Raw genomic sequence first — 24,156 nt, 5'->3', positions numbered from 1 at the left:
GGTGTGTGCGGAGATAATAATGAGTGCAGTAGTGCTTGTGTGTGCGGTGTTGATGATGATGATGAGTGCGGTAGTGTCGGGGTGTGTGCGGGGATGATGATGAGTGCGGTAGTGCCGGGCTGTGTGCGGGGATGATGATGTGTGCGGTAGTGTCGGGGTGTGTGCGGGGATGATGATGAGTGCGGTAGTGTCGGGGTGTGTCCTATAGCTGCCAATAAGTCCTAGATTAATCATGTCAGGCGTCTCTCCGAGATACCTTCCATGATTAATCTGTAAGTTACAGTAAATAAACACACACACCCGAACAATCCTTTATTAGAAATAAAAAACAGTAAAAAATTTCCTTGTTCACCAGTTTAATAAGCCCGAAAAAGCCCTCTGTCGAATCTATTGTATGCGGCAATTCTGCACGGCTGCTGACTGATATTGTTAGGCTGGGGGGCTCCCCATAATGTGGAGCTCCCCATCCTGAGAATACCAGCCTTCAGCCGTATGGCTTTATCTGGCTGGTATTAAAATTGGGGGGGGACCGCACGCCGTTTTTTTTAATTATTTAATTATTTATTTCACTGCACAGTATAGACACGCCCAATGGCTGCTGTGATTGGGTGCAGTGAGACAGCTGTCACTCAGCGTGGGGGCGTTTCTCACTGCAACTAATCATAGGCGCCGGTGGGAGGGAAAAGCAGGGAATACGAGATAGATTAATGAGCGGCCGGCACTTTCAAAGGAATTGAAGCCGCGTATTTTCGGCACAGCTGTTCCGTGCCGCGCTGGTGATCGGGGATTGGTAAGTATGAGTCGGGGGAAGAAAAAAAACGAGCACCAATGTAAGTATGACTGAGAACAGCAGAAAAAAAGGTAAGTAGACTGATTTTAATTTAGAAAAAAAAAAGATCGCTAGTGTAAAAACGCACACGGACAAAACGTGCTGAACACGGACATACTCCATGTGCGATCTGTGCAGACACGGACCCATAGACTAAAGCGGGTCCATGCCTGCGTGCTGCCGGCCAAAAACTGACATGTCGTTCGTGTAGAAAACCGCACACACGTTCTTACGACACGGACACACGTTCCGTGTGATTTTACGTGTGTGTGCCATCTACCATAGAATAACATGGGTCTCCGTGTCTCCAGTACGTGCAAAAATGTACCGCACACGTACCGAAAAAACCGATGTGTGTTGCGGGCCTTAGATGGAGTATGCTGAGCCTTTGTACCCGGCTGGGAACTAAAAATATAGGGAAGCCCATTTTTTAATTATTTCAAGAATTTCATGAAATAATTAAAAAAAACAAAAACTACATGGGCTTCGCCCCATTTTTGTGTCCAGCCAGGTACAAGGCAGCTGGGGATTGGAATCCGCAGCACAGGTTGGCCCAAGCTTTCTGGGTCCCTCTGCTGCGAATTGCAGTCCGCAGCCGCCCCAGAAAATGGCGCTTTCTATCTCTTCCAGCAGCCCTGTGGCCGGGTGGCTTGTTTGGTAATAAAGGGTTAATACTAGCTTTGTTTTACTAGCTAGTATTAAGCCAGAGATTCTTAATGTCAGGCAAGTTTGACCCGGCCATTAAGAATCTCCAATAAAGGGTTAAAAAAAAGACACCACACAGAGAAAAAATACTTGAATAGAAATAAATACACAGACACACTTAGAGACTCCATGTTTATTACTCCCTCTCACCCCTCCACGATCCTGGTCTTCTGTTTTCTTTCTCCTTCAACCCATGCAGCTCTGCTACATCAGACAGCACTACATGGGAGGAAGACGCTGCTGCTCCCGTGCAGTCTAATCACTCAGTGAGTGAGCAGAGGCTGCGGGTTGTAAGCGGTGATGTCACCGCTGCCACCGCTGCAATAGTAATCTGACAGGCGAGTTACTATAACAACACTAATCTCCGATCACCTGATTCCCGGTGCCGCTATTCACCGGCTGTGGCATCCAGTCCCTGCATGTGGGCTGACTCTGTAAAGAGCGCCGACATGTAGGGACGGGGAGCCAAGCATGTGCCCAAGCATCTCGCCGGTACACAGAGATGCTCAAACGAGTACCGCTTACCGGAGAGATGCACTGACAGGACCTAGCATGACGTCCATCCATGTGACCAATCTGTAGCCAATGAGATAATACACATGTGACTGGTCACATGCTATGTCGTCACGGAAGGTCTTATTATCAGTGCTGGTTACCGGGAGGGCACAGCAATGATCGGAAGGAGAAGCAGCGGGAGACAGAGTCTGAAGGACGTGTCGCGGGGACCTGTAAGTATAATGGCAATGTTTATTAACTGTATGTGTATATGTATAATGTGTTTGTATGTGTTTGTTTGTCTGCCATTGTTTCCAATGGGGTTCGAAGGTGTTCGTCGAACGTTCGTCAAGCGTTCGCCGAACACACCCGCCGTTCGACGAATCGAACCGAACTTGAAAACTAGAGGGGTGGCTCATCACTATACAGGACCCTAGATCGGGAAGAAGCTTCAAGCAACCTGATAATTAACATGTGGAGGATAGTCTCTTTATGAACTTTCCCCAAGAGCTCAGAGATTGGAGGCGCCAGCACAACACGGGGGATAGGGTTCTCCAAAACACACAACAACCCACTGAAATCCCAAGTGCCAGCCAGCAAGAGCACAGCTGCCATACACACGGGTAGCGGGGCCCCAAAACCTTAGAGCCAAGGTGCCACAACTGTTAAATAATTTGTGCAAGGAGGCAGGGCTCCAGACTTACCAAGTGACACTGGTGGGAGCGGGACTTGGACGGGCTCTTCCCCCGTAGAGACTGCGGTACCTAGGGACTTTGGTTTACTATCTGTGTGAGTGTCTGCTTAATCCACCTGATCCAACAATACGACTACTGCAGTGAGTAATCCGACCCTTGCACCCTGCTTCCCAAGGCCAAGCCACCTGTTCACCAAATCCCCACTATCCAGGGCCTTCCCTACCTGTGGAGGGACTGACATCTGGCTGCCCCACAGCATCTGCTCCGGTACTTCCATCGGCAGCGGCCTTACTCCCATTTACCGCAACCCGCAGGTGGCGTCACGAACATTCATCCCCTGTAAATACCCCCTTTATATTTGAAGTGGCCGCAAGCCCCCGGGTCTGGAGACCCTCGAGCCACAGCAACCCCGGATCCGAGCAGTTCGACTGCTGCTGGAGTGGAACACATATGGCCAATACTTTTTCTTTCATCCTGGGGACGATCCTTTTGGTCCGTTACCTGTTTGTTGCTCTTTTTCCTACATATGAAATGTATCTGGATCTCAGGTACAGTATTTCTAATGTTAGAATCGCTATATCAAAATAGTTGAACTCACAATCTCTTTTGTAGAGCGCTATGTGGAGATTGAGCACAGGACACCATGGACTAACACAATTCCTAAAGAAGACTATGAAAACCTCAAAAAACATGACATTTTTGGTGTACATACTAGATTGGTTTTGTAAGAGGAAATAGTTGGATCGGCATCTCCACTGGTAAAATATTCAAGCTTTATTCTATAGGATCAAAACAGGATATCCAAAAAACAAGGATAAAACATGCTATTTATTCTGACATGTTTATAGCATAATCGCCATTAATTTTGTGTTTAATAATATAAAATTGGCCACCTTGTGTTTGTCTGATATAGAGAATACAAAATGGCATCAAGTCTGGAGCCAACTATCCTAGAAGTCTATATCGACCCATTAACAAGCTTTGCTACATTACTTAGGATAAGAGGCCAAACCAGAAACTTTATTTGCAGACACAGTGTTTTGGGATGTTTTCCCCTCATTAATGCCTTGTAGGTGTCATGGGTATGTCAAGGGTGACAGACAGCCCTGTGATGTCCGGCTATAGAAGGTCACCGCATTTGGCTACTCAAACTGCTCCCTGACCTTCTATTATTCCTGCTTGAAGTATATGGTATCTTATGTCTCTCCTCTGCTTGGGGTTCATCTCTTTCCTTTTAGCACCCTGCAGAGTTCCTCACCTTTTCAGCTGTTTACATCTGCACTTCAGTTTGTGTTCTTAAATACCCTCATTCCCTGCTGGTGATAGCTCTTACTACCTACACATACTGAGTGCAAGCAGTCAACTTGCAATCATCTGGAGTATCTTTGTTGCATGTTGCAGTCCCTCTCCCTGAATCTTCTTGGAGATAAATTGTTTGGTTATTTTCCCTTGTTTGTTATCCCTGTATGTCCTTTAGCTACTAATGAGGCTGACAAAGAGCTCATCCCATCCGCTCCCTACCCAGGGCCCTCATCATTGTCTGCCTAGGGCCAAGTATCTTGCTTGGCGCATAGGTGTAGAACCTATGGAGGGCAGTGGTTGACAAAGAGCTCATCCTATCCGTTCCCTACTTAGAGCCCAGATCAGGGTCAGCCTAGGGCCAATTATCCTGTTCAGCACACATAGGTGCAGAACCTATCTAGGGCAGTGGTTGACAAAGAGCTCATCCTATCCGTTCCCTACCTAGGACCTAGAGCAACGTCAGCCTAGGGCCAAGTATCCTGATCGGCGCATAGGTGCAGAAGCTATCTAGGGTATGGGCTGATGAAGAGCTCATCCTATCCGTTCCCTACCTAGGGTCCAGATCAGGGTCAGCCTAGGGCCAAGTATCCTATTTGGTGCATAGGTGCAGAAATTATTTAGGGCAGGGGTTGACGAGGAGCTCATGCTATACGTTCACTACCTAGGACCCAGATCAAAGTCAGCCTAGATCTAAGTATCCTGCTCAGCGCATAGGTGCATAACCTATCTAGGGCAGGGGTTGACAAAGAGTTCATCCTATCTGTTCCCTACTTAGGCCCTATATCAGGGTGAGCCTAGGGCAAAGTATCCTGCATGGCGCATAGGTGCAGAACCTATCTAGGGCAGGGGCTGATGAAGAGCTCATCCTATCCGTTCCCTACCTAGGGCCCAGATCAGGGTCAGCCTAGGGCCAAGTATCCTGCTTGTCACATAGGCGCAGAACCTATCTAGGGCAGTGATGTAAGCCAGAGAACTGTGGTAGGCTTAGTCACCTGGGTCACTATTTCCCGCTTCCCTAGACACAGGGTCTCCCTTCCCTTTTGTCATTCACTGGGTACTTCCCCATACCTAGCGTGATATTAGGATGTCTGATTTGGCTGGGAGCACCTGAAGAAGGGGACTGCCCTCGAAACGCTTAGTTCCCATTAAATACTTTCTTTAATTTGCTCCTGGATGACTGTATCCATCTTTTTCTCATGTTTTTACCCTTGGCTGGGTGAGAGGCCTCTGACAGGGTTCTTCGGTGTAAAGTTTATCATTGTGGAGAGCGCCAGGTCGGCATTAGGAGACTTCTAGGCCATGTAACTTATGTGTATAATGGCCTAAGTACCAGAATTATTCCATAGTGATATGAAGCTCAGCTGTATAGTAATGTATATAGTATAAAGCTACAAGTAGTAGAGTAATAATACAAATTTCAGGCCAAGTGGAAAAGTCTATAATCAGCCGTGTTTAGTTTTTGATACAAATCCTCGCACACCTTTTTTACACCTTCATGGTCCTGTGCTTTTTTTTCTGTATATGTGATACGCAATGCTATATAGTGTCTAATATTTCTTCTGCAGGTACAATAATGTTTTCTTAGTCCCCAACACGACCCCACATCTGCAGCGAATCATTCCGACACCCAGACGTTTATAGATCTGCATCGGTTTGATCTCCTCAGCGAGCTCCAGCTGCAGCATATCCCTCATTTGTCCCAACTTCTGCCGCAGAGCATCACCCTGTTAACCAGACTTTTCATATGAAATTACAAAACACTTCCCCCATAAAACTATTTATTTTTTTTCCAACTCGCACGACTTTATGTTATTAATCAGATCCTTTTCCCCTGAATAACACCACGTTATTTCACAAATCACCTTCCTATCCGGAGACGCGGTCACAATTACTTTGTCACGGATCTGCAGAACGTTCGCTCCTTCCCTATAAGTGCCTTGCAGAGCATTACTTTATTAACCCCTTTCGATCAATTGAAGAGTGTTGCGCCCCTAACCTTTCAACCTCTCTCCCCCTCCTTCAGCACCAGAGACAAAGCACAGAGCTCCCAGCTGCCTCGGAGCAGGAAGCCCCCCGTCTCACGGAGAGGGGGGCCATCAGACTGGGGCGTTCAGTCTCAGGGCTTTCCGAGGGGCTCGAGGTTTGCTTTCTGGAACAAAGCCAATCAGGGGGTCAGCTCAGGATAAGAACGAGGGGGGCGGAGAGGGATAGGGGGGATTGGGGGTCTGGGGGGTAGGCAACAGCGAGTGGCTTTCAGCCAACAGTCAAGACACCCCCTCCCCTTCTAGCCATAACTTCTTCTTTAATAGAAAGCAGCACTGCTTCTCTTACAATGGGATATAAGGTCGTTTGGCTTTGTCTACCCCCGTGTCCCCTTATACACCCCTTTAAAAAATCCCAGAGATTGCATACCCATTTTCAATGCCAATTTAACCTCTCCCCTGCTGGAGGAAGTGTTCGCCGTTCTATACGATACTTCAAATGTGGTTTTGGCCCCCGAAACAAAAACAAAAAAAAAGCGAAGTAGCCACAAAGTTGGATTTCTCTTTTCTTCCGCGCACATAATGTATTTTTCCTGTTGGTTGGATGTAAATACCGCCAGCTAATCACAGCAGCTGTGAGGCCGATGACAGGCCCCGAGCGTATAAATCCCGGCTTAATGTATTTATAAATCAAACTTATTATACACACAGTAGCGGCGTTAAATAATACCAGAAGAAATGCTTTATCTCTTCCATTTATTTGTATTCAGCCAGGGAGAGAGGATGGATAGGTACAGGACACTTACATTATGAAAAGAGGCTTTGTAGAACATCAAGGCATTTCACCCCATTCAGTGTCAGAAAAGCACCGGGTTAACGAAATTCTTCTCACAATTTCTTCCACTTGTTCACTGTCACCCCGTCCTGCACTCGGTTACTTTCGGGAGACTTGATACCCTTGCATGAACCCACTTTTTTTTCTTTTACTTTTAAGCCTTTGCCACCTGTCGTTCTGTATTCCACTTGTGTCTTTTTGCAGTCAGTAACTTTTTCTAACTTTGGACAATACTAATATCTTCATCCCAAATCGCTCTATCGGTAGCAATCAATGGCAAAAAGACACAATAGAAATATCAGGACTGGATCAGCTACATGCACATATAAATACACACATGTATGTAGATTGCATAGATAGTTAATTTCTGTAAGTGTCCTAACATCTGGCCCTTAGTTGCAGTAGTTCTCCAGTTCATACAATGAGCACGTGCTATGGCAGCACTGCTCCACAATGCCTCGCTTCCTCATCTGATAGTCCTGGGCCGGGAGCGGCATCCCATCCAGCTCATTGCCTTGGGCTCCGTTCACTGTAGATATAGGAAAATATAGAAGTGCATTAGTACATAAGATTAAGTTCTGGCCTCATAAATCTGTCCTGACATGAAAAATCTAACTCTATACTACTATACTATGGTTGTATTATTATGATCATGTTGTTCGGCAGTAGACATTACAGTGGAACCTCGGTTTATGAGTAACTTGGTGTTCGAGTATTTCGCTATACGAGCAAAGTTTGCTGTAAACATGTAACTCAGTTTACGAGCAATCTTTGCCGTACGAGCAAATACTCACCGCACACACTTCCGGTTCCGTACTTTCACCGCACTCTGACCAGCTCGTGCAGTCCGCACAAACATGTACACACACACTATGCTCACCTTACCTTCCGTTCCATCGCCGGCCTCTTTGTTCTTGCAGTCCGCTGGTACAGGATGTGTATCGGGTAACCATAGTGATGATTGAGGAACTTCCGCTGTCAGCCACTTCTCAAAGGCAGCGCTCTGACCAATCAGAGGCAAGCAGCTCCTGCATATGACGACTGCTGCTGAAGCGCTGCAAGCGGAAGCTCCGGCATCGGTCGCGATGGTTACCCGATACACATCCTGTACCTGCGGACTACAAGAACCAGGAGGCCGACGAGGGAACAGAAGGTAAGGTGAGCATAATGTGTGTGTGTGAGTTTGTGTGTGTGTGTGTGAGTTTGTGTGTGTTTGTGTGTGTGTGGAATGGCACAATAGGGGACCAGGATGGGACATTGAACAAGTTGTGGAATGAATTGTCTGAGCTTGCATTATTTACTATGGCATATTTTGCGTTGCTAGACGAGTAACTTGGTTAACAAGCACACTCCCAGAACGGATTGTTCTCATAAACCAAGATTCCACTGTACTTATAGTTTTCTAGTTCTCAAGATTACATTTTGTTTCTTCATTGATATAGTGCCAACATATTCTGTAGTGCTGTACAGAGACTGTTATCTCGCATCGGTCCGGTAGGGCTCACAATCTAACTTTCATATTAATGTTGGGTCCCATAGACAACATCACTGTTGATGGTTAACCTCAAGTCTTATGGAAAATAATTTGATGATATTGGTGACATTACTGATAGTAATGCTTATCGGCTTTTAAAATGTCATCCCTGGAGATTTTTATGTAGATATATCTGCCCTTTTGAACAGACTATGCCCTAATCCAGATTATGGTGCACTATATGGCTAGTGCTAGTACATAGGGCAGAAATATAGAAAATTAATTTAGATAAAGATTTCGTGAAGAATTGGCAAAGAGTCCCAGCTAATATCTCAGTTGCTAAATATAAGAATTATCCTAAAAAAATATTGCCATTAGACAAATTGTATTTTGCAATCCATATTTCCAATTTCTGTTTATGAAGTACAGACAAGAAAATAATAATAATAATAATAATAATAATAACAACGATAATAATAATAATAATTTTTGAGTATTATTTTAGGCCCTAATTAAGTACTGCATCTTTGAGGCAATTTAATGTTCCTGAACCTAATATTTTGCCAAAAATGTTTGTAAAAAAAAAATGTGCAAAACTGTAAAATATAAATACACTGATATAGTATGTTCACACATATCAGTGTTGCAGACATTAGACTGGAGAATATTTGCCTGCTATGACTTGATATGATGTGCTTGTCATGAGCCATGTGAGAATCTGCGATGGAAATGATTGTTGCTGATCTTTTTACACCTAAGCCTAAAATTATGATAATGCACCATCCTCTACAATGATTGAACTTTCTTATCTGGAGAGGTAGAGTCTACATCTAGACAAAAAAAGGGTTTAATTATCACATACAATGATTCTTTACTGTAAGAGCTGTGAGATTATGGATTCTTTACTGTTAAGGTACCGTCACACTAAGCAACATCGCTAGCAACATCGCTGCTGAGGCACAACTTGCTAGCGATGTTCCTTAGTGTGACATCCAGCAACAGCCTGGCCCCTGCTGTGAGGTCGTTGGTTGTTGCTGAATGTCCTGGACCATTTTTTAGTTGTTGCTCTCCCGCTGTGAAGCACACATCGCTGTGTGTGACAGAGCAACAACTGAATGTGCAGGCAGCAGCAGCCGGCTTCTGCGGACGCTGGTAACCACGGTAAACATCGGGTAACCAAGAAGCCCTTTCCTTGGTTACCCGATATTTTCCTTCGTTACCAGCGTCCGCCGCTCTCACCCTGTCAGTGCCGGCTCCCTGCTCTCTGCACACGTAGCCGGAGTACACATCGGGTAATTAACCCCATGTGTACCGTGGCTAGGAGTGCAGGGAACAGGAGCCGGCACTGGCAGTGTGAGAGCGGCGGACGCTGGTAACAGGTGTGCAGGTGTGCAGGGAGCCAGCACTAAGCGGTGTGCGCTGGTAACCAAGGTAAATATCGGGTTGGTTACCCGATATTCACCTTAGTTACCAAGCGCAGCATGCTTCCACGTGTAGCGACGCTCCAGCGATCCCTGCCAGGTCAGGTTGCTGGTGGGATCGCTGGAGCGTCGCTTAGTGTGACATCTCACCAGCAACCTCCTAGCAACTTACCAGCGATCCCTATCAGGTTGTATCGTTGTTGGGATCGCTGGTAAGTTGTTTAGTGTGACTGGGCCATAAGAGCAGTGAGAATCTGGATTCTTTACTGTAAGAGCAGTGAGATTATGAATTCTATACTCTAAAGAGAAGTGAGATTAGGGGTTATTTACTCTAACAAAAGTGAGATTATGGATTCTTTACTTTAAAGATGATGTTGTAATGGTTGCGTTATCTTTAACACAGCAGGTACATATAAATATAGATCCCACATATGTTAGCATCAGGCACTTTATCATCAGGATGTAAAAAATGGGTTATTTTTTCTCTACCTCCATCATTGCAAACTACAAAGTTATTTATAATATTTAAAGGGGTATTCTTAAAGTGGTAATACTTAAAGGGGTAGTCCCATCTCCAAGATCCTATCCCAATATAATAATATTAGCAAATACCTCCAATTAGAAATATATTATAGGTCCCCTGATATAGCCATATCTCTTACCTCATGTGCGGGGCATTGCAACTTAGGTATCCATGGTTACATCCACTCATATAGTGCCAGTTAGTTAGCTGCTCATGGTTGTAACCATGGATATCTAAACTGCAATGCCCTGCACATGAGGTAAGAAACATGGCATCAGGAGACCTATACTATATTTCTAATTGGAGGTATTTACTAATATTATTATATTGGGATAGGATCTTAGAGATGGGAATACCCCCTTTAACCTTTATGATTGGCTTATTTGTGCAATTCCTGTGTGTATACCTTAACAAGGTCACAAACAAGAAAATTAAAATTGCATACATTTTTGTATTTTGATGTTGTCTTCCACCTAAGTTTCACTTTTTAATTTTGTATTTAACATGATTTATCAATGAAGACACTTTTTTATGAGTCTGCTCTTCTTATATCTGATTTTCTTTAATAAAAGGAAGCATTCTGGCATATTGATGGAATGTATAATAAATATTTATAAATATTTACAGTAATTCATAAATATTCATAAATATTAAGCTATTTCAGTATCTATTGTAAAATTTAATGGTGAGTGACAGCAGATGTATGGTCATTTTTCCGAATCTCCAATATTCAACATTTATCAAGTTATCTCACTATTGATGCTGTCATAGACATGGCCGCCTCCAGACATTGAGAATTAAATATATATTGAGGCTCATGTATAATTATCTAATATATAAAGCTGAGTGTATATGTGTATGTATGTGTGTATGTCCGCTAAAGGAATCCGCACCAGTGCATTTACAATCACAAAATTTTGCACAGACGCCCCATGAGACTCAGGGAACATCATAGACTATGTGTTGAGGGGAAAATTTAACCCCGTACTTTACAGTTATTCGGCAAAAAACTTGCTTACATTAAAGTCAATGGAGCTGGGAGCTACAGGTCATTAATAGGAGCTGTGATTGGTTGATATAGGCAACGAAGGACATTCATAGTATAAGAAGCTTATGTCAGAGAGACAGAGAGAGAGACAGAGAGACGGATAGAAAGAGAAACAGAGAGACAGACAGAGAGATAGAGAGAGAGAGAGGCAGACAGGGAGAGACAGACAGACAAAGATACAGAGAGAGACTGACAAATAGAGACAGATAGAGAGACAGATAGAGGGAGACACAGCGGGCTAGAGTGACAGACAGACAAAAATAAACAGGGAGAGAGACAGAGAGCAAGACAAAGAGACAGACAGAGAGATAGAGATAGACACAGAGAGAGAGAGAGAGGCAGACAGAGACAGACAAAGAGAGAGAGACACAGAGAGCTAGAGAGTGTGACAGACAGAAATAAACAGGGAAAGAGACAGAGCAAGACAGAGAGACAGACAGAGACAGATAGAGAGAGACACAGAGAGAGAGAGAGGCAGACAGGGAGAGAGACAGATAGAGACAGACAAAGAGACAGATTGAGAGACAGAAACAGATAGAGAGACAGACAGAGAGAGTCAGATAGCTAGAGACAGTGACAGACAGAAATAAACAGGGAGAGAGAGACAGAGAGCAAGACAGAGAGACAGACAGAGAGATAGAGAGAGACACAGAGAGAGACTGAAGCAGACAGGGAGAGAGGCAGACAAAGATACAGAGAGAGACTGACAAATAGAGACAGATAGAGAGACAGATAGAGGGAGACACAGCAGGCTAGAGTGACAGACAGACAAAAATAAACAGGGAGAGAGACAGAGAGCAAGACAGAGAAACAGACAGAGAGATAGAGATAGACACAGAGAGAGAGAGGCAGACAGAGACAGACAAAGAGAGAGAGACACAGAGAGCTAGAGAGTGTGACAGACAGAAATAAACAGGGAAAGAGACAGAGCAAAACAGAGAGACAGACAGAGACAGATAGAGAGAGACACAGAGAGAGAGAGAGGCAGACAGGGAGAGAGACAGATAGAGACAGACAAAGAGACAGATTGAGAGACAGAAACAGATAGAGAGACAGACAGAGAGAGTCAGATAGCTAGAGACAGTGACAGACAGAAATAAACAGGGAGAGAGAGACAGAGAGCAAGACAGAGAGACAGACAGAGAGATAGAGAGAGACACAGAGAGAGACTGAAGCAGACAGGGAGAGAGGCAGACAAAGAGACAGAGAGAGACAGACAGAGAGCTAGAGAGAGTGACAGACAGAAAGAAACAGGGAGAGAGACAGAGCAGGACAAAGAGACAGGCAGAGACAGATAGAGAGACAGAAAGAGAGAGAAACATAGAGACAGACAGACAGATAAACATAGAGAGACAGACAGAGAGAGAAACATAGAGACAGAGAGACAGAGAAACATAGAGAGACAGACAGAGAGAGAAACATAGAGAGACAGACTGAGAAACATAGAGACAGAGAGACAGAGAAACATAGAGAGACAGACAGAGAGAGAAACATAGAGACAGACAGACAGAGAAACATAGAGAGACAGACAGAGAGAGAAACAGAGACAGAGAGACAGAGAGAGACAGAGAGAGACACATACAGAGTAGGAGAGAGACACTTAGTTACTATCTTGGGCAATGATGGGTATTACAGCTAGTTAAGAATAAAACAATAAAATGTGGTAAAGGAAGTAAATGATGCCAGCTTTATATTGTTGTCGCAGTCAGCGCCACACTTTACTTTTAGGATTTCCCGTTATCTACTAATCTGATACACAAAAACATATTTTGTTGATTGTCAAAATTCAAAATTTGAAATGTAATTTCTGAATTCTTAAAGCACGGTCACATCTTACCTAATGGCTGTTCAAGGTCTCGTCTGACCTTAGGGTAGTAATAGAAACCTCGTTCACCACAGACCAAGTACAAGGCTTCTACAAGGTGAGGCCCACAAAGGTGCTGGTTGGCTAAGGCTTGGGTGGTGGGTGTAAATAGGATGAGAAGAACTGCCAGGGGGAGACATTGTATCCACAGAGCCATGATGAAAGAAACGGTGGGTGGATCTGTGCACAGAAGAAACAGGAACTATGAGCGCTACTAAAATACTACAGAATTTAATATATAAAATAAAACAACTGAAATTTTCCTCAAAAAAGGTAAGAATGAAGCACTGAATATAACTAATGCATTAGCCTATACCTACATAGACCTATACACACAACCACAACAATGTGACACTTACCTGGTGAAATGCTACAGAAGGACCGAGAGGGTCAGGTGTTATGGAGAGATGGCAGGTGTAAGTGTGATCTTCCTGTTCCTGCATACCCATTTTATACATCACAAAGCACCTTAGCTAAGCACCTTGCCAAATTCTGCCAGCTCATTAGCTGCTCCTCCCAATAAGCTGAACAGTTACCTATTAAACTTCCAAGTCCCTGGACATAAGGATCATTGATTTCATTTCTCAGCATCAACACTTGTTCCAATGACATGACCACCTGCCACATTAATTCTGGAAAAGGAATACAGAAGGGAAGAGAGCAAAAATATCTGTAGTCATGACACTTTTTTAAATTGATGTATAGTATGGTATGTATCCACAGTGGTAGGCATATCTATCTATCCCTCTATCCCTCTATCTATCTATCTATCCTTCTATCTATCTATCTATCATCTATCTGTCTATCCATCTATGCATCCATCCATCGATCCATCTATCTGTCTGTCTATCTGTCAATCTATCCAGCTATTTATCCATCCATCCATCCATCCATCAATCCATCTATCTATCCGTCCGTCCATCCATCCATTCATTTATCCATTCATCCATCCATCTATGCCTTCATCCATCCATCCATCCATCTATACAGCCATTTATACATCCATTCATTCATCTATCTGTCCAGCTTTTTATCCATCTATTCATCCATTTACCATCCATCCATTTATCCAACCATCCATCCATCCTTCCATCCATCCATTTGACCATGCATCCATTTATCCAACCATCCATCCATACTTCCATCCATCCATTTGACCATGCATCCATTTATCCAACCATCCATCCATCCATCCATCTATCTATCTAGCTATCTGTCCAGCTTTTTATCCATCTATCTATCCATCCATCCATTTACCCTTCCACCCGTCCGTCCATCCATTCATCCAGCTATTGATTGATCGATCTATCTATCTATCTATCTATCTATCTATCTATCTATCTATCTGTCTATCCATCTATGCATCCATCCATCCATCTATCCATCCATCTGTCTGTCTATCTATCAATCTATCCAGCCATCGATCCTTCTATCCATCCGTCTATCCATCCATCTATCTGTCCATCCATCCATCCATTCATTTATCTATCCATTCATCCATCCATCTATGCATTCATCCACCCATCCATCCATCCATCCATGCATCCATCCATCCAGCCATGTATCCATCCATTCATCTATCTATCTATCTATCTATCTATCTATCTATCTGTCCAGCTTTTTATCCATCTATCCATCCATTTATCCATCCAACCATTTATCCATCCATCCATCCATACATCTATCTATCTGTCCAGCTTTTTAATCAATCTATTATTCCATCTATCCATCCATTTATCCAACCATCCACGTATACATCCATACATCCATCCATATATGCATCCATCCATCTATCTATTGATCTATCTATCTCTCCAGCTTTTTATCCATCTATCCATCCATCCATCTATCCATCCATCCATACATCCATCCATCTATCCATCCATCCATCCATTTATCCATCCATCCATCCATCCATCCATCCATCCATCCATCCATCTATGCATCCATCCATCCATCTATCTGTCCAGCCATCTATCTATCTATATATCTATCTATCCAGGTTTCTATCCATCCGTCCATCCATCTATCCGTCCATTTATCCATCCATCCATCCATCTATCCATCCATCTATCCATCCATTTATCCATCCATTTATCCATCCATCCATTTATCCATCCATCTATCCATCCATCAATCCATCCATCCATCTATCCATCCATTTATCCATCCATCTATGCAGCCATTTATCCATCCATCCATCCATCCATTTATCCATCCATCTATCCATCCATCCATCCATTCATGTAGCTATCGATCTATCATCTATCTATCTATCTATCTATCTATCTATCTATCTGTCTATCCATCTATGCATCCATCCATCCATCCATCCATCCATCTGTCTGTCTGTCTATCTGTCAATCTATCCAGCCATTTATCTAGCCATGTATCCAGCCATTTATCCAGCCATCCATCCATCCTTTTATCCATCAGTCTATCCATCCATCTGGGCCTTTTTTGTGATGGGGGTGTATTTACAAGGGATTAAGTTAGTGTTCATATGTGACGCCACTTGCGCTTTTGCGGCTATAGGAATGGAGCCGCCGCTGCAGAATGTCACTACTGGGGCTGGTGTTATTTGCAGCCGGGATGGTAAGCCCTCCGCAAGCAGGGCCGGGCCCCAGTGGAGGGGTGATGTGACAGGTGTTAGAAGAAGGGAGTCCACACCAAAGTTCAGTGTAACTGGTCTTTACTCACTGCTGGTTGATGGTAACTGATTACCCGAGACTGGCTGGTTTCACCTCCAAGTCCCCTTCGTCCCAGTGCCAGTTTGGTTCTCTGGTACCTTCTTTCCCTGCACCTGTCTCTGGTAAATGGGTCTCCATGGCGTAGAGCAACTGGGGGTCCCCGTCTGGTGGTTTGTCCACTTCTGCCTGCTGATGGTAGCGTGAAGCCTGTGGGGTTGGAGTCTCTGGTCCTGTCCCTGGTTCTCCCTTTGCTACTGAGTCTTCAGAATTTTAGGGTCAGCAAGGTCCCCCTGCTGTGCAGGTGTTAACAGGTCGGATTCTGAGCTCTTTCCTGTCCTAGGGTCCTGAATCCCGTCGGTGCGTAGTTCCGGGAGTACTCTACCGTACTCCACCGGCAACCACTCTGCTGGGTACCTGGTCCCCGTTAACCCGCGTCAGACCGTCTTCTCACGTCCACCTTCTTGCTCCTCTCACACTCCACTTCTCTGACTTACTCACCACTGTCTGCCCATCCCACCTGGTCAACCAGTGGACTGGACTGGCTCCACCTCTAGATGGCCATCCATTGGTCCGACCCTAGCTGGGTACCATTGTATGGGGGATTGTTAGGGGAAAAACTGGGATTACCTGGGTTTTTAGTGTTACCAACACTGGATCTCCAGGTCCCTAAGGGGGTAGGCCCTGCATCCCAGTGTGGATGCAGTACCTTATAGCTCCCTGATGGCTTTAGGGGCGCTACATTCCCCCTTGATTAATTCCAGCACGTCCTCGGGCTGCAAGTGAAACTGGTTACACTTTTTATTTTGCAAATTATAAGATAAACATGTCTTCCCACACAGTGGAGGTTCATTTCTTTATTGTTTCACAACCTGTAGTACCCCTCCCCGCACCCACTACCCCAAGGTCCTGGTCCCAGAACCTGTCTTGAAGCAGGTCACCGGTTCTGTTGGTGACCAGATCTGGACCATCTGTGCCCCGGACCTCTCCTGGTGGCAGTGCTCTCAGCAAAGTCCGCTGGTTGGGGGTACTCTGGTGGTGTACACTGGTGCAACTATTTACAATCACACAAGTTTGTGTTGGCTGCTGTCACTCCTGCAGCCTGGGTCCATTTTTATCAAAAACATTAAACTGGTTACTTTCAGGAACAGTTCAAACGTTCAACAAACAACAAACTGGTAGCATATCAGGTCATGGCTACCAGGGGGTTGGAAAGGGGCCATCAGATTCACTTGACCTCCTGGGATCAGCACTTAGGGTCTGTGTGCACTGGTCCTGTGCACCTGTACTGCCTCCTGGTGGCAGCTGAAGGACTGGTGCTGAAATGGGAGCTGGAATGGGAGCGAGGGCTGGCTTTTCAGCAAGAACCTCCACATCAAGGGTATAACAGCCCCAACCTCCATAGTGCCGGGTGTAGGCCACTTTGTCACCCACATGCAGGTCCTGATCAGGGTGTCCTCTGGGAGATGGGGTCTCATATCTCGGCGGGAGATGAACACTCCCTCCTTCAGGCTGGGCTCCGCAATGAAACCCCATCCCCTTTTGATGCTGAAGCATTCTACAACACCCTGATACCAGGCCCCGGGCGCGATAGATGGTGAGCCGCAGGCGCTGTTTCTCCTGGAGGTCTCTTGGCCTCCGCCTGCGCCTGCCGTGCCTCCCTCTCCCGGGCCAACTGAGTGATTATAGCCTGGCACCTCTCGTGGGTGTCCTCCTTGACTCGGGCCTGTTCCCAGGTGACGACCACTACTTTCCCACTACCTGGATCAGGGTAGCTCGCTGCCGGAGCCCCAACAGCGACTGGGCACAGTACCTGGGGATGGTCATCATCACTGGCGGCGGCCTCCTCCGCGGTAGCCTGGGCGATCATCACTGGAGCAGATGGTGCTTGCTCCTTTTCCAGCGGAGAAGGTGATGTGACCGCTTCTGGTCTGGCAGGGGAAGCTGGCAACACTTTGTCCTTCTCCAGTGGAGAAGGTGATGCGATCACTTCTGGTCTCTCTGGCTCTGGCGGTGCAGCGACCTGGTCAAGGATGGATCCCGGTGCCTGGGTCAGTGTAGCCTGGTCAAGCGGCGCTCCTCTCTCCTGGGCCTACATGGCTGCTACCATTCCCATCATCTCCGCCTTCCACTCCTCGGTGCGCTGCAGGTGTTCTGCTTGCAGAGTCCAGCACAGCCATTGGACCTCCGTCTCTAGCCTCTCCGCGGTCCAGATCTCTGGGTGACCTGGTGCACTGGCGCGTTCCCCTGGAGCAGACATGTTACAAGACAGTCCTGGAGGCATTCTGGTGCAGCGCCTCCGGGATCCCTGCTTCCGGTTTCGTTTTACATTTTAGACACTCCCCGGAGGCAGGGCTTTCTTTTTGCGCCTTTTGCTCTGCTGTGGCGCAGTTACTTTTCACAGCAAAATGGCGGCAGTTTTTCAAACAATAAATTAAAGTCCATAAAGTACAATCATTAAGGCACACGTCACCCGGTTTAGTTGGGTCCAGTTCAATCCTGTTCGTGACGCTAGGAAAAAAGGGTTGTCGCACCCAGGGATATGGGGTACTTGGTCCCGGGCAGTATATGTCTTGGGAATGTTATGGTGGTGGCCGTTGCCCGGTCCCGTGCACTGGGCCCATTTTGTGATGAGGGTGTATTTACAAGGGATTAAGTTAGTGTTCATATGTAACGCCACTTCCAGTTTTGCGGGTATAGGAATGGAGCCGCTGCAGAATATCACTACTGGGGCTGGTGTTATTTGCAGCCGGGATGTTAAGCCTTCTGCAAGCAGGGCCAGGCCCCAGTGTATGGGTGATGTGACAGATGTTAGAAGAAGGGAATCCACACCAAAGTTCAGTGTAACTGGTTACCCGAGGCCGGCTGGTTTCATCTCCAGGTCCCCTTCGTCCCAGTGCCAGTTTAGTACTCTGGTACCTTCTTCCCCTGCACCTGTCTCTGGTAAATGGGTCCCCGTGGCGTAGAGCAACTGGGGGTCCCCGTCTGGTAGTTTGTCCACTTCTGTCCGCCTGACGGTAGCATGAACCCTGTGGGGTTGGAGTCTCTGGTCCTGTCCCCAGTTCTCCCTTTGCTACTGAGTCTTCAAATTTTTAGGGTCAACAAGGTCCTTGATGGTACCCTTGCTGTGCAGGTGTTTATAGGTCGGCTTTGAGCTCTTTCCTGTCCTAGGGTCCTGTACCCCGTCGGTGCGTAGTTTTGGGAGTACTCCACCGTACTCCACTGGCAAATACTTTCCTGGGTACCAGGTTCCCGTTAACCCGCGTCAGACCATCTCCTCACGTCCACCTTCTTGCTCCTCTCACACTCCACTTCTCTGACTTACTCTCCACTGTCTGCCCATCCCACCTGGTCAACCAGTGGACTGGACTGGCTCCATCTCTAGGCAGCCATCCATTGGTCCGACCCTAGCTGGTTATCATTGTATGGGGGATTGTTGGGAAAGACTAGGATTACTTGGGTTTTTGGTGTTACCGGCACTGGATCTCCGGGTCACTACGGGGGTAGGCCCTGCATCCCGGTGAGGATGCAGTACCTTGTTGCTCCCTGATGGCTTCAGGGGCGCTACACATCCATCCATCCATCCATCCATCCAATCTATCTATCTAGCTATCTATCTATACCTATGTCTTATAATTATATGGGAGCAAGGCTTTTTGAACACAAACCCACTAGCCCAATAGAATATAAACAAAATATTAAGCAGCACTCCAATGTAATGATGCAAAAAAGGGAGTTTTTTTTAGCCGATGTAGAGGCATTCAGTCCTATAACGGAACCTTTCTCAAGCCAAGGCAGGACTCAAGATTTGACCATCAAATCATCTCAAGTCAGGATATACCAGAAAAACAAGTCACATCCTTATATCTCATTACACAATTTACACAACTTAAAATGAATCTGTCACCCTATTGAGTTTTTCTAGTTGTTAATATGGGCATACAGGTGGCATAAAGGTGAAATTAGCCATACCTGTATGCCTCCTGGATGATGGGTTATTTTGCAAAAATCCTCTTTTATATTTTCTATCTTCCAGGCTATGGGGCGTGTGTTGCTCGGAAGATAAGAGACTGCCTCCGGTCTTCATTATACAAGATTCCTCCTCCCCTTCTCTTCCGCAGTGTACCTGTGAAGTTAGGTGTGCGGCCGGAAATCCCTCACCTGTGTATTCTGCCTGCTGTCTCTTCCCTGCACAGTGGAGCAGCAGTGACTCCCCGGCACATGCGCACATCAAAATTGAAGCCTGTGCCCAAAGAAGGGCGGAACAGATAGCAGACAGAATGCGCAGGCACAAGATTACAGGCTGCGCACCTCACGTCACAAGGATACAAGAGAAGAAAAGGGGATAAGGAATCCTGTATAATGCAGACTGGAGGCCAGCTTATCTTCTGGGCAGCCCATGCCCCATAGCCTGGAAGAAAGAACATGTAAAAGAGGATTTTGCAAAAAAATGACCCATCGTCCAGTAGGCATACAAGTATGGCTAATTTCACCTTTGTGCTACCTGTATGCCCATATTAATAACTAAAAAACTGCAAAAGGGTAACATAGTCCCTTTACGCAAAGTGCCAAATAATAGAGCACACATGTAAAACTCTGGACCATAGGCTGATTTTATTTGCTCAGCATCGCACTTTCCACTGCATCGGCACCCTGGATGCTGATATAGTTGAAAGCAATGATGGCCTCGGGCCGATATTAAGTCTCTGTTCTGTAGAGAATGACCTTTGGCATTCTATAGGGTGCATGGTATCTAAAATAACAGTTCGGTAGATGAGTTTGCACTACATATTGGGTGTTGGTTCTGTTAGGAATAACCTAGGGTATTCCAGGATGTGCTTTTTTTAAAAAAGTTATCCCTGTTTTTTCCTCTGTTCAATTGACCAGTTGAGGATGTGATTTGGATGTCGAGTAGCTGTCAAAAACATCAAAAAGAGTGACCAGGGATGACATTAGCATAAGTGTGTTTATATGGTCTCTAAAACTGGATAGGGGTTGGAACTAGATATAGAGACGAAATATCTTTTTGTCTCTGTATTCAGCTCTTAAACCACTGTGTGACGGTGAGTTTAATAGGTATTTATAAAAAATATATATATAATGTGAATAATGGTATGAAGTATATATAAACCTTTGAAAAATTGCAATTTTTCCCTCTGAGGAATTTTTTGATGAGGGGAAATAGGTATCGAATTGTGACAGAAGGATGAATTATATATTGCAATGTATCTACCCCCTTATTGGTTGAATCCAGCTGAGACATTGTATGTATTTATGTCTATGAGTCTGTTTAGCTTTTGGTATAATAAAGGAATTTTTTAAAAAAAGTTGGGGTTTATAATATATTTTTGAGATGGGAGAGGGAAGCCGTCCGCTCCCTCCCCCATTATTCTGCATCTTAGGTCTCAGCACAGCGGGTGCGGTGACGACACTATTTTGCGCCCGCTGTGCTGAGCAGTAGCTTCAGAGTGCTCACTGCAGAAACTGGAGAAAAAAGGACAGTTGAGCATTTTTTCATGTGGGGACCATAATACTAAAAGGAGGCCTGTATGGAGCCCATAATACTATATGGGCTACTGATCACATCCAGCCACTGACAGGAGTCTCGTCATGTGTTGGGGTTTGAACTCTTGAGCCTCTGCTATAGGTGCAGCTTATTTGTCTACTGCGCCACAGCAGACAAACATTTCCTTTGGTTGTTTACTATTTGTTATCTTTGCTTTAGTTTTTTTATCTTAACAGGTGTTTTCATACAGGTAAAATATATCTTTGTACCATGTAAAGGCCCCGTCACACTAAGCAACATCGCTAGCAACATCACTGCTAACGAACAACTTTTGTGACGTTGCTAGTGATGTTGCTGTGTGTGACATCCAGCAACAACCTGGCCCCTGCTGTGAGGTCGTTGGTTGTTGCTGAATGTCCTGGACCATTTTTTAGTTGTTGCTGTCCCGCTGTGAAGCACAGATCGCTGTGTGTGACAGCGAGACAGCAACAACTGAATGTGCAGGCAGCAGGAGCCGGCTTCTGCAGAGGCTGGTAACCAATGTAAACATCGGGTAACCAAGAAGCCCTGTCCTTGGTTACCCGATATTTACCTTCGATACCAGCCTCCCCCGCTCTCACTGCCTGTGCTGCCGGCTCCTGCTGTGTGCACATGTAGCTGCAGGACACATCGGGTTAATTAACCTGATGTGTGCTGTAAGTAGGAGAGCAAGGAGCCAGCGCTAAGCAGTGTGCGCTGCTTCCTGCTCTGTGCACATGTAGCTGCAGCACACATCAGGTAATTAACCCGATGTGTGCTGTAACTAGGAGAGCAGGAAGCCAGCGCTCAGTGTGCGCTGCTCCCTGCTCTCTGCACGTGTAGCTCCGTGCAGTGGTAACCAAGGTAAATATCGGGTTGGTTACCCGATATTTACCTTAGTTACCAAGCGCAGCATCTTCCACGCGGCGCTGGGGGCTGGTCACTGGTCGCTGGTGAGCTCACCAGCAACTTGTGTAGCCACGCTCCAGCGATCCCTGCCAGGTCAGGTTGCTGGTGGGATCGCTGGAGCGTCGCAGTGTGACATCTCACCAGCGACCTCCTAGCAACTTACCAGCGATCCCTATCGTTGTTGGGATCGCTGGTAAGTTGCTTAGTGTGACGGTACCTTTAGCCTGTAGAGATAAAAAAAAAATGTTTAAAAGAACTGAGTCCTCAGTGGTTGATACCTTTTAATGCCTAACTGAAAAGATGGTAATAATTGCAAGCTTTCGAGACTACGCAGGTCTCTTCATAAGGCTCAGTATAGCACAAAATCCGAAGAGTCACATATTTACACACAACAGGACAAAGAATAGAGCAGTAAATAAGACACGTTATGTGAAGCAGAACTATCACTATGGGAAGGGGACAATCAGTTGTAGGTATAAATATTGCAGCAGTTCATAGATAAGCAGTGTGAAAGTTTTATTGTCCTCTAATTGGGGTCTGGTCCAGAGCTGTGATGCCCCGGATGGTCTGAGGAGCACATTTCATAATTGATGTAAAAATACATAAATTAATTTAACACATTCATTCCTGCTCTGAATGTGTCAAAGGTCATCATAAGTTTGTACTCCCATAGTCTCCTGTCTCTCTGGGACTTGAAATTTCCTTTCAATACCAGCAATTTTATGTCCATGATGCTGTGGTCTGGGTTACAAAAATGTTTGGCCACAGGTAGATCCATCCTTTTTTCTCTAATTGTGTGGCGGTGAGAATTCATCCTTGTGTTCAATGGTCTGTCCAATCAGCTTTCCTATCCGACACTATGGCTTAGTTAAGTGAAAAATAAATCTGCATAATCTAGACATTTGCTTTATAAAAATGCCAAATTTTGGTTAATTTTGGAAAATTGTATACTTTACTTTTAGCCCAATTTATTCTGGAGCAGATTTACAAATTCTTTCTAGTTTTTAGACAGTGCAAACTTGGGCAAGGTAGTCTAAAAACGAGCCAAACTTATGAGTGACTCAACTTTAGTGTATATTAGCATAAATAAGCTATGAAGATTTCCTTTAAAGGTACGTCCCTCCCGGAGGCCCTGATAAATTATTTACAAGTGAGGAGCAATGATTTAGGCATTGTTCTACACGTATGTAAAATTATTTATACTACTGCTATGTGTGAATGCTCCCTAACAGGGTGACATTATACCACTAATTATTTAGTGTTCAATAATTATAAACCATGTAGATCCTGTTTTACAGGTATGAATGTATTTTTTTTTTAATGAGAAAAGCCTAATCAGGCTTAAGACAGCCCCTCTCCATACGTATGCATTGTAAGGAGTTCCTATCATTAAGAAAGAGCAGCTTCAGTTTGAATATTCATGTAATACCTGGACCCACGTTAAAGGGAATCTGTCAGCAGGTTTTTGGTACCTCATCTGAGTGCAATATGATGTAGGCAAAGAGACCCTGAATCCATTGATGTATCACTTAGATTACTGGGTGCAAACACATTCAGAATTTTTAGATTCAGTCATGTAGCAGTGCTGAGAGAGCTGCCCCCACCCACACCCGGCTCTCTATAGAGATTGTGCATTAACAGTGAGGTGTCAATCAGAGGAGGGGGCGAGCTGGACTGCCATGCATGTGACATTGTAGTCCAAGCAATGAGAAGACCTGCTGTGTCCTGCTGCTTCAAGGGAACCTGTCACCAGGTTTTTGCTCCCCCATCTGAGAGCAGCATAATGTAGACACAGAGACCCTGATTCCAGTGATGTGTCCTTACTGAGCTGTTTGCTGTCTTTTTGATAAATTCAATGTTTCT

The 24,156-nt window shown here is 45.2% G+C and overlaps 1 protein-coding gene across 2 annotated transcripts in view; it reads right to left on the bottom strand.

Annotated features, from left to right (window-relative positions):
- Positions 1 to 6,771: 6,771 nt before the first annotated feature.
- Positions 6,772 to 24,156, bottom strand: part of INS (insulin) — a 42,727-nt gene continuing 25,342 nt past the window's right edge. The window contains exons 1-3 of one of the 2 annotated variants that reach the window (XM_075326388.1): positions 13,533 to 13,614; positions 13,147 to 13,353; positions 6,772 to 7,372 (exon numbers count right to left, since the gene is read on the bottom strand). In XM_075326388.1, the coding sequence (XP_075182503.1) occupies positions 7,236 to 7,372; positions 13,147 to 13,330 (321 nt within the window). In that variant the 5' untranslated portion in view covers positions 13,331 to 13,353; positions 13,533 to 13,614 and the 3' untranslated portion in view covers positions 6,772 to 7,235. Of the gene's footprint in view, positions 7,373 to 13,146; positions 13,354 to 13,532; positions 13,615 to 24,156 lie in introns of those variants that run through there. The other variant, XM_075326389.1, reaches the window with a different exon arrangement.

The sequence above is a fragment of the Anomaloglossus baeobatrachus genome, chromosome 10 (assembly GCF_048569485.1).
Source record: "Anomaloglossus baeobatrachus isolate aAnoBae1 chromosome 10, aAnoBae1.hap1, whole genome shotgun sequence".
In the NCBI taxonomy this organism is placed as follows: Eukaryota; Metazoa; Chordata; class Amphibia; order Anura; family Aromobatidae; genus Anomaloglossus; species Anomaloglossus baeobatrachus.
Note: the sequence above shows the minus strand (reverse complement) of the source record. Positions and strands in the feature narration are given on the sequence as shown.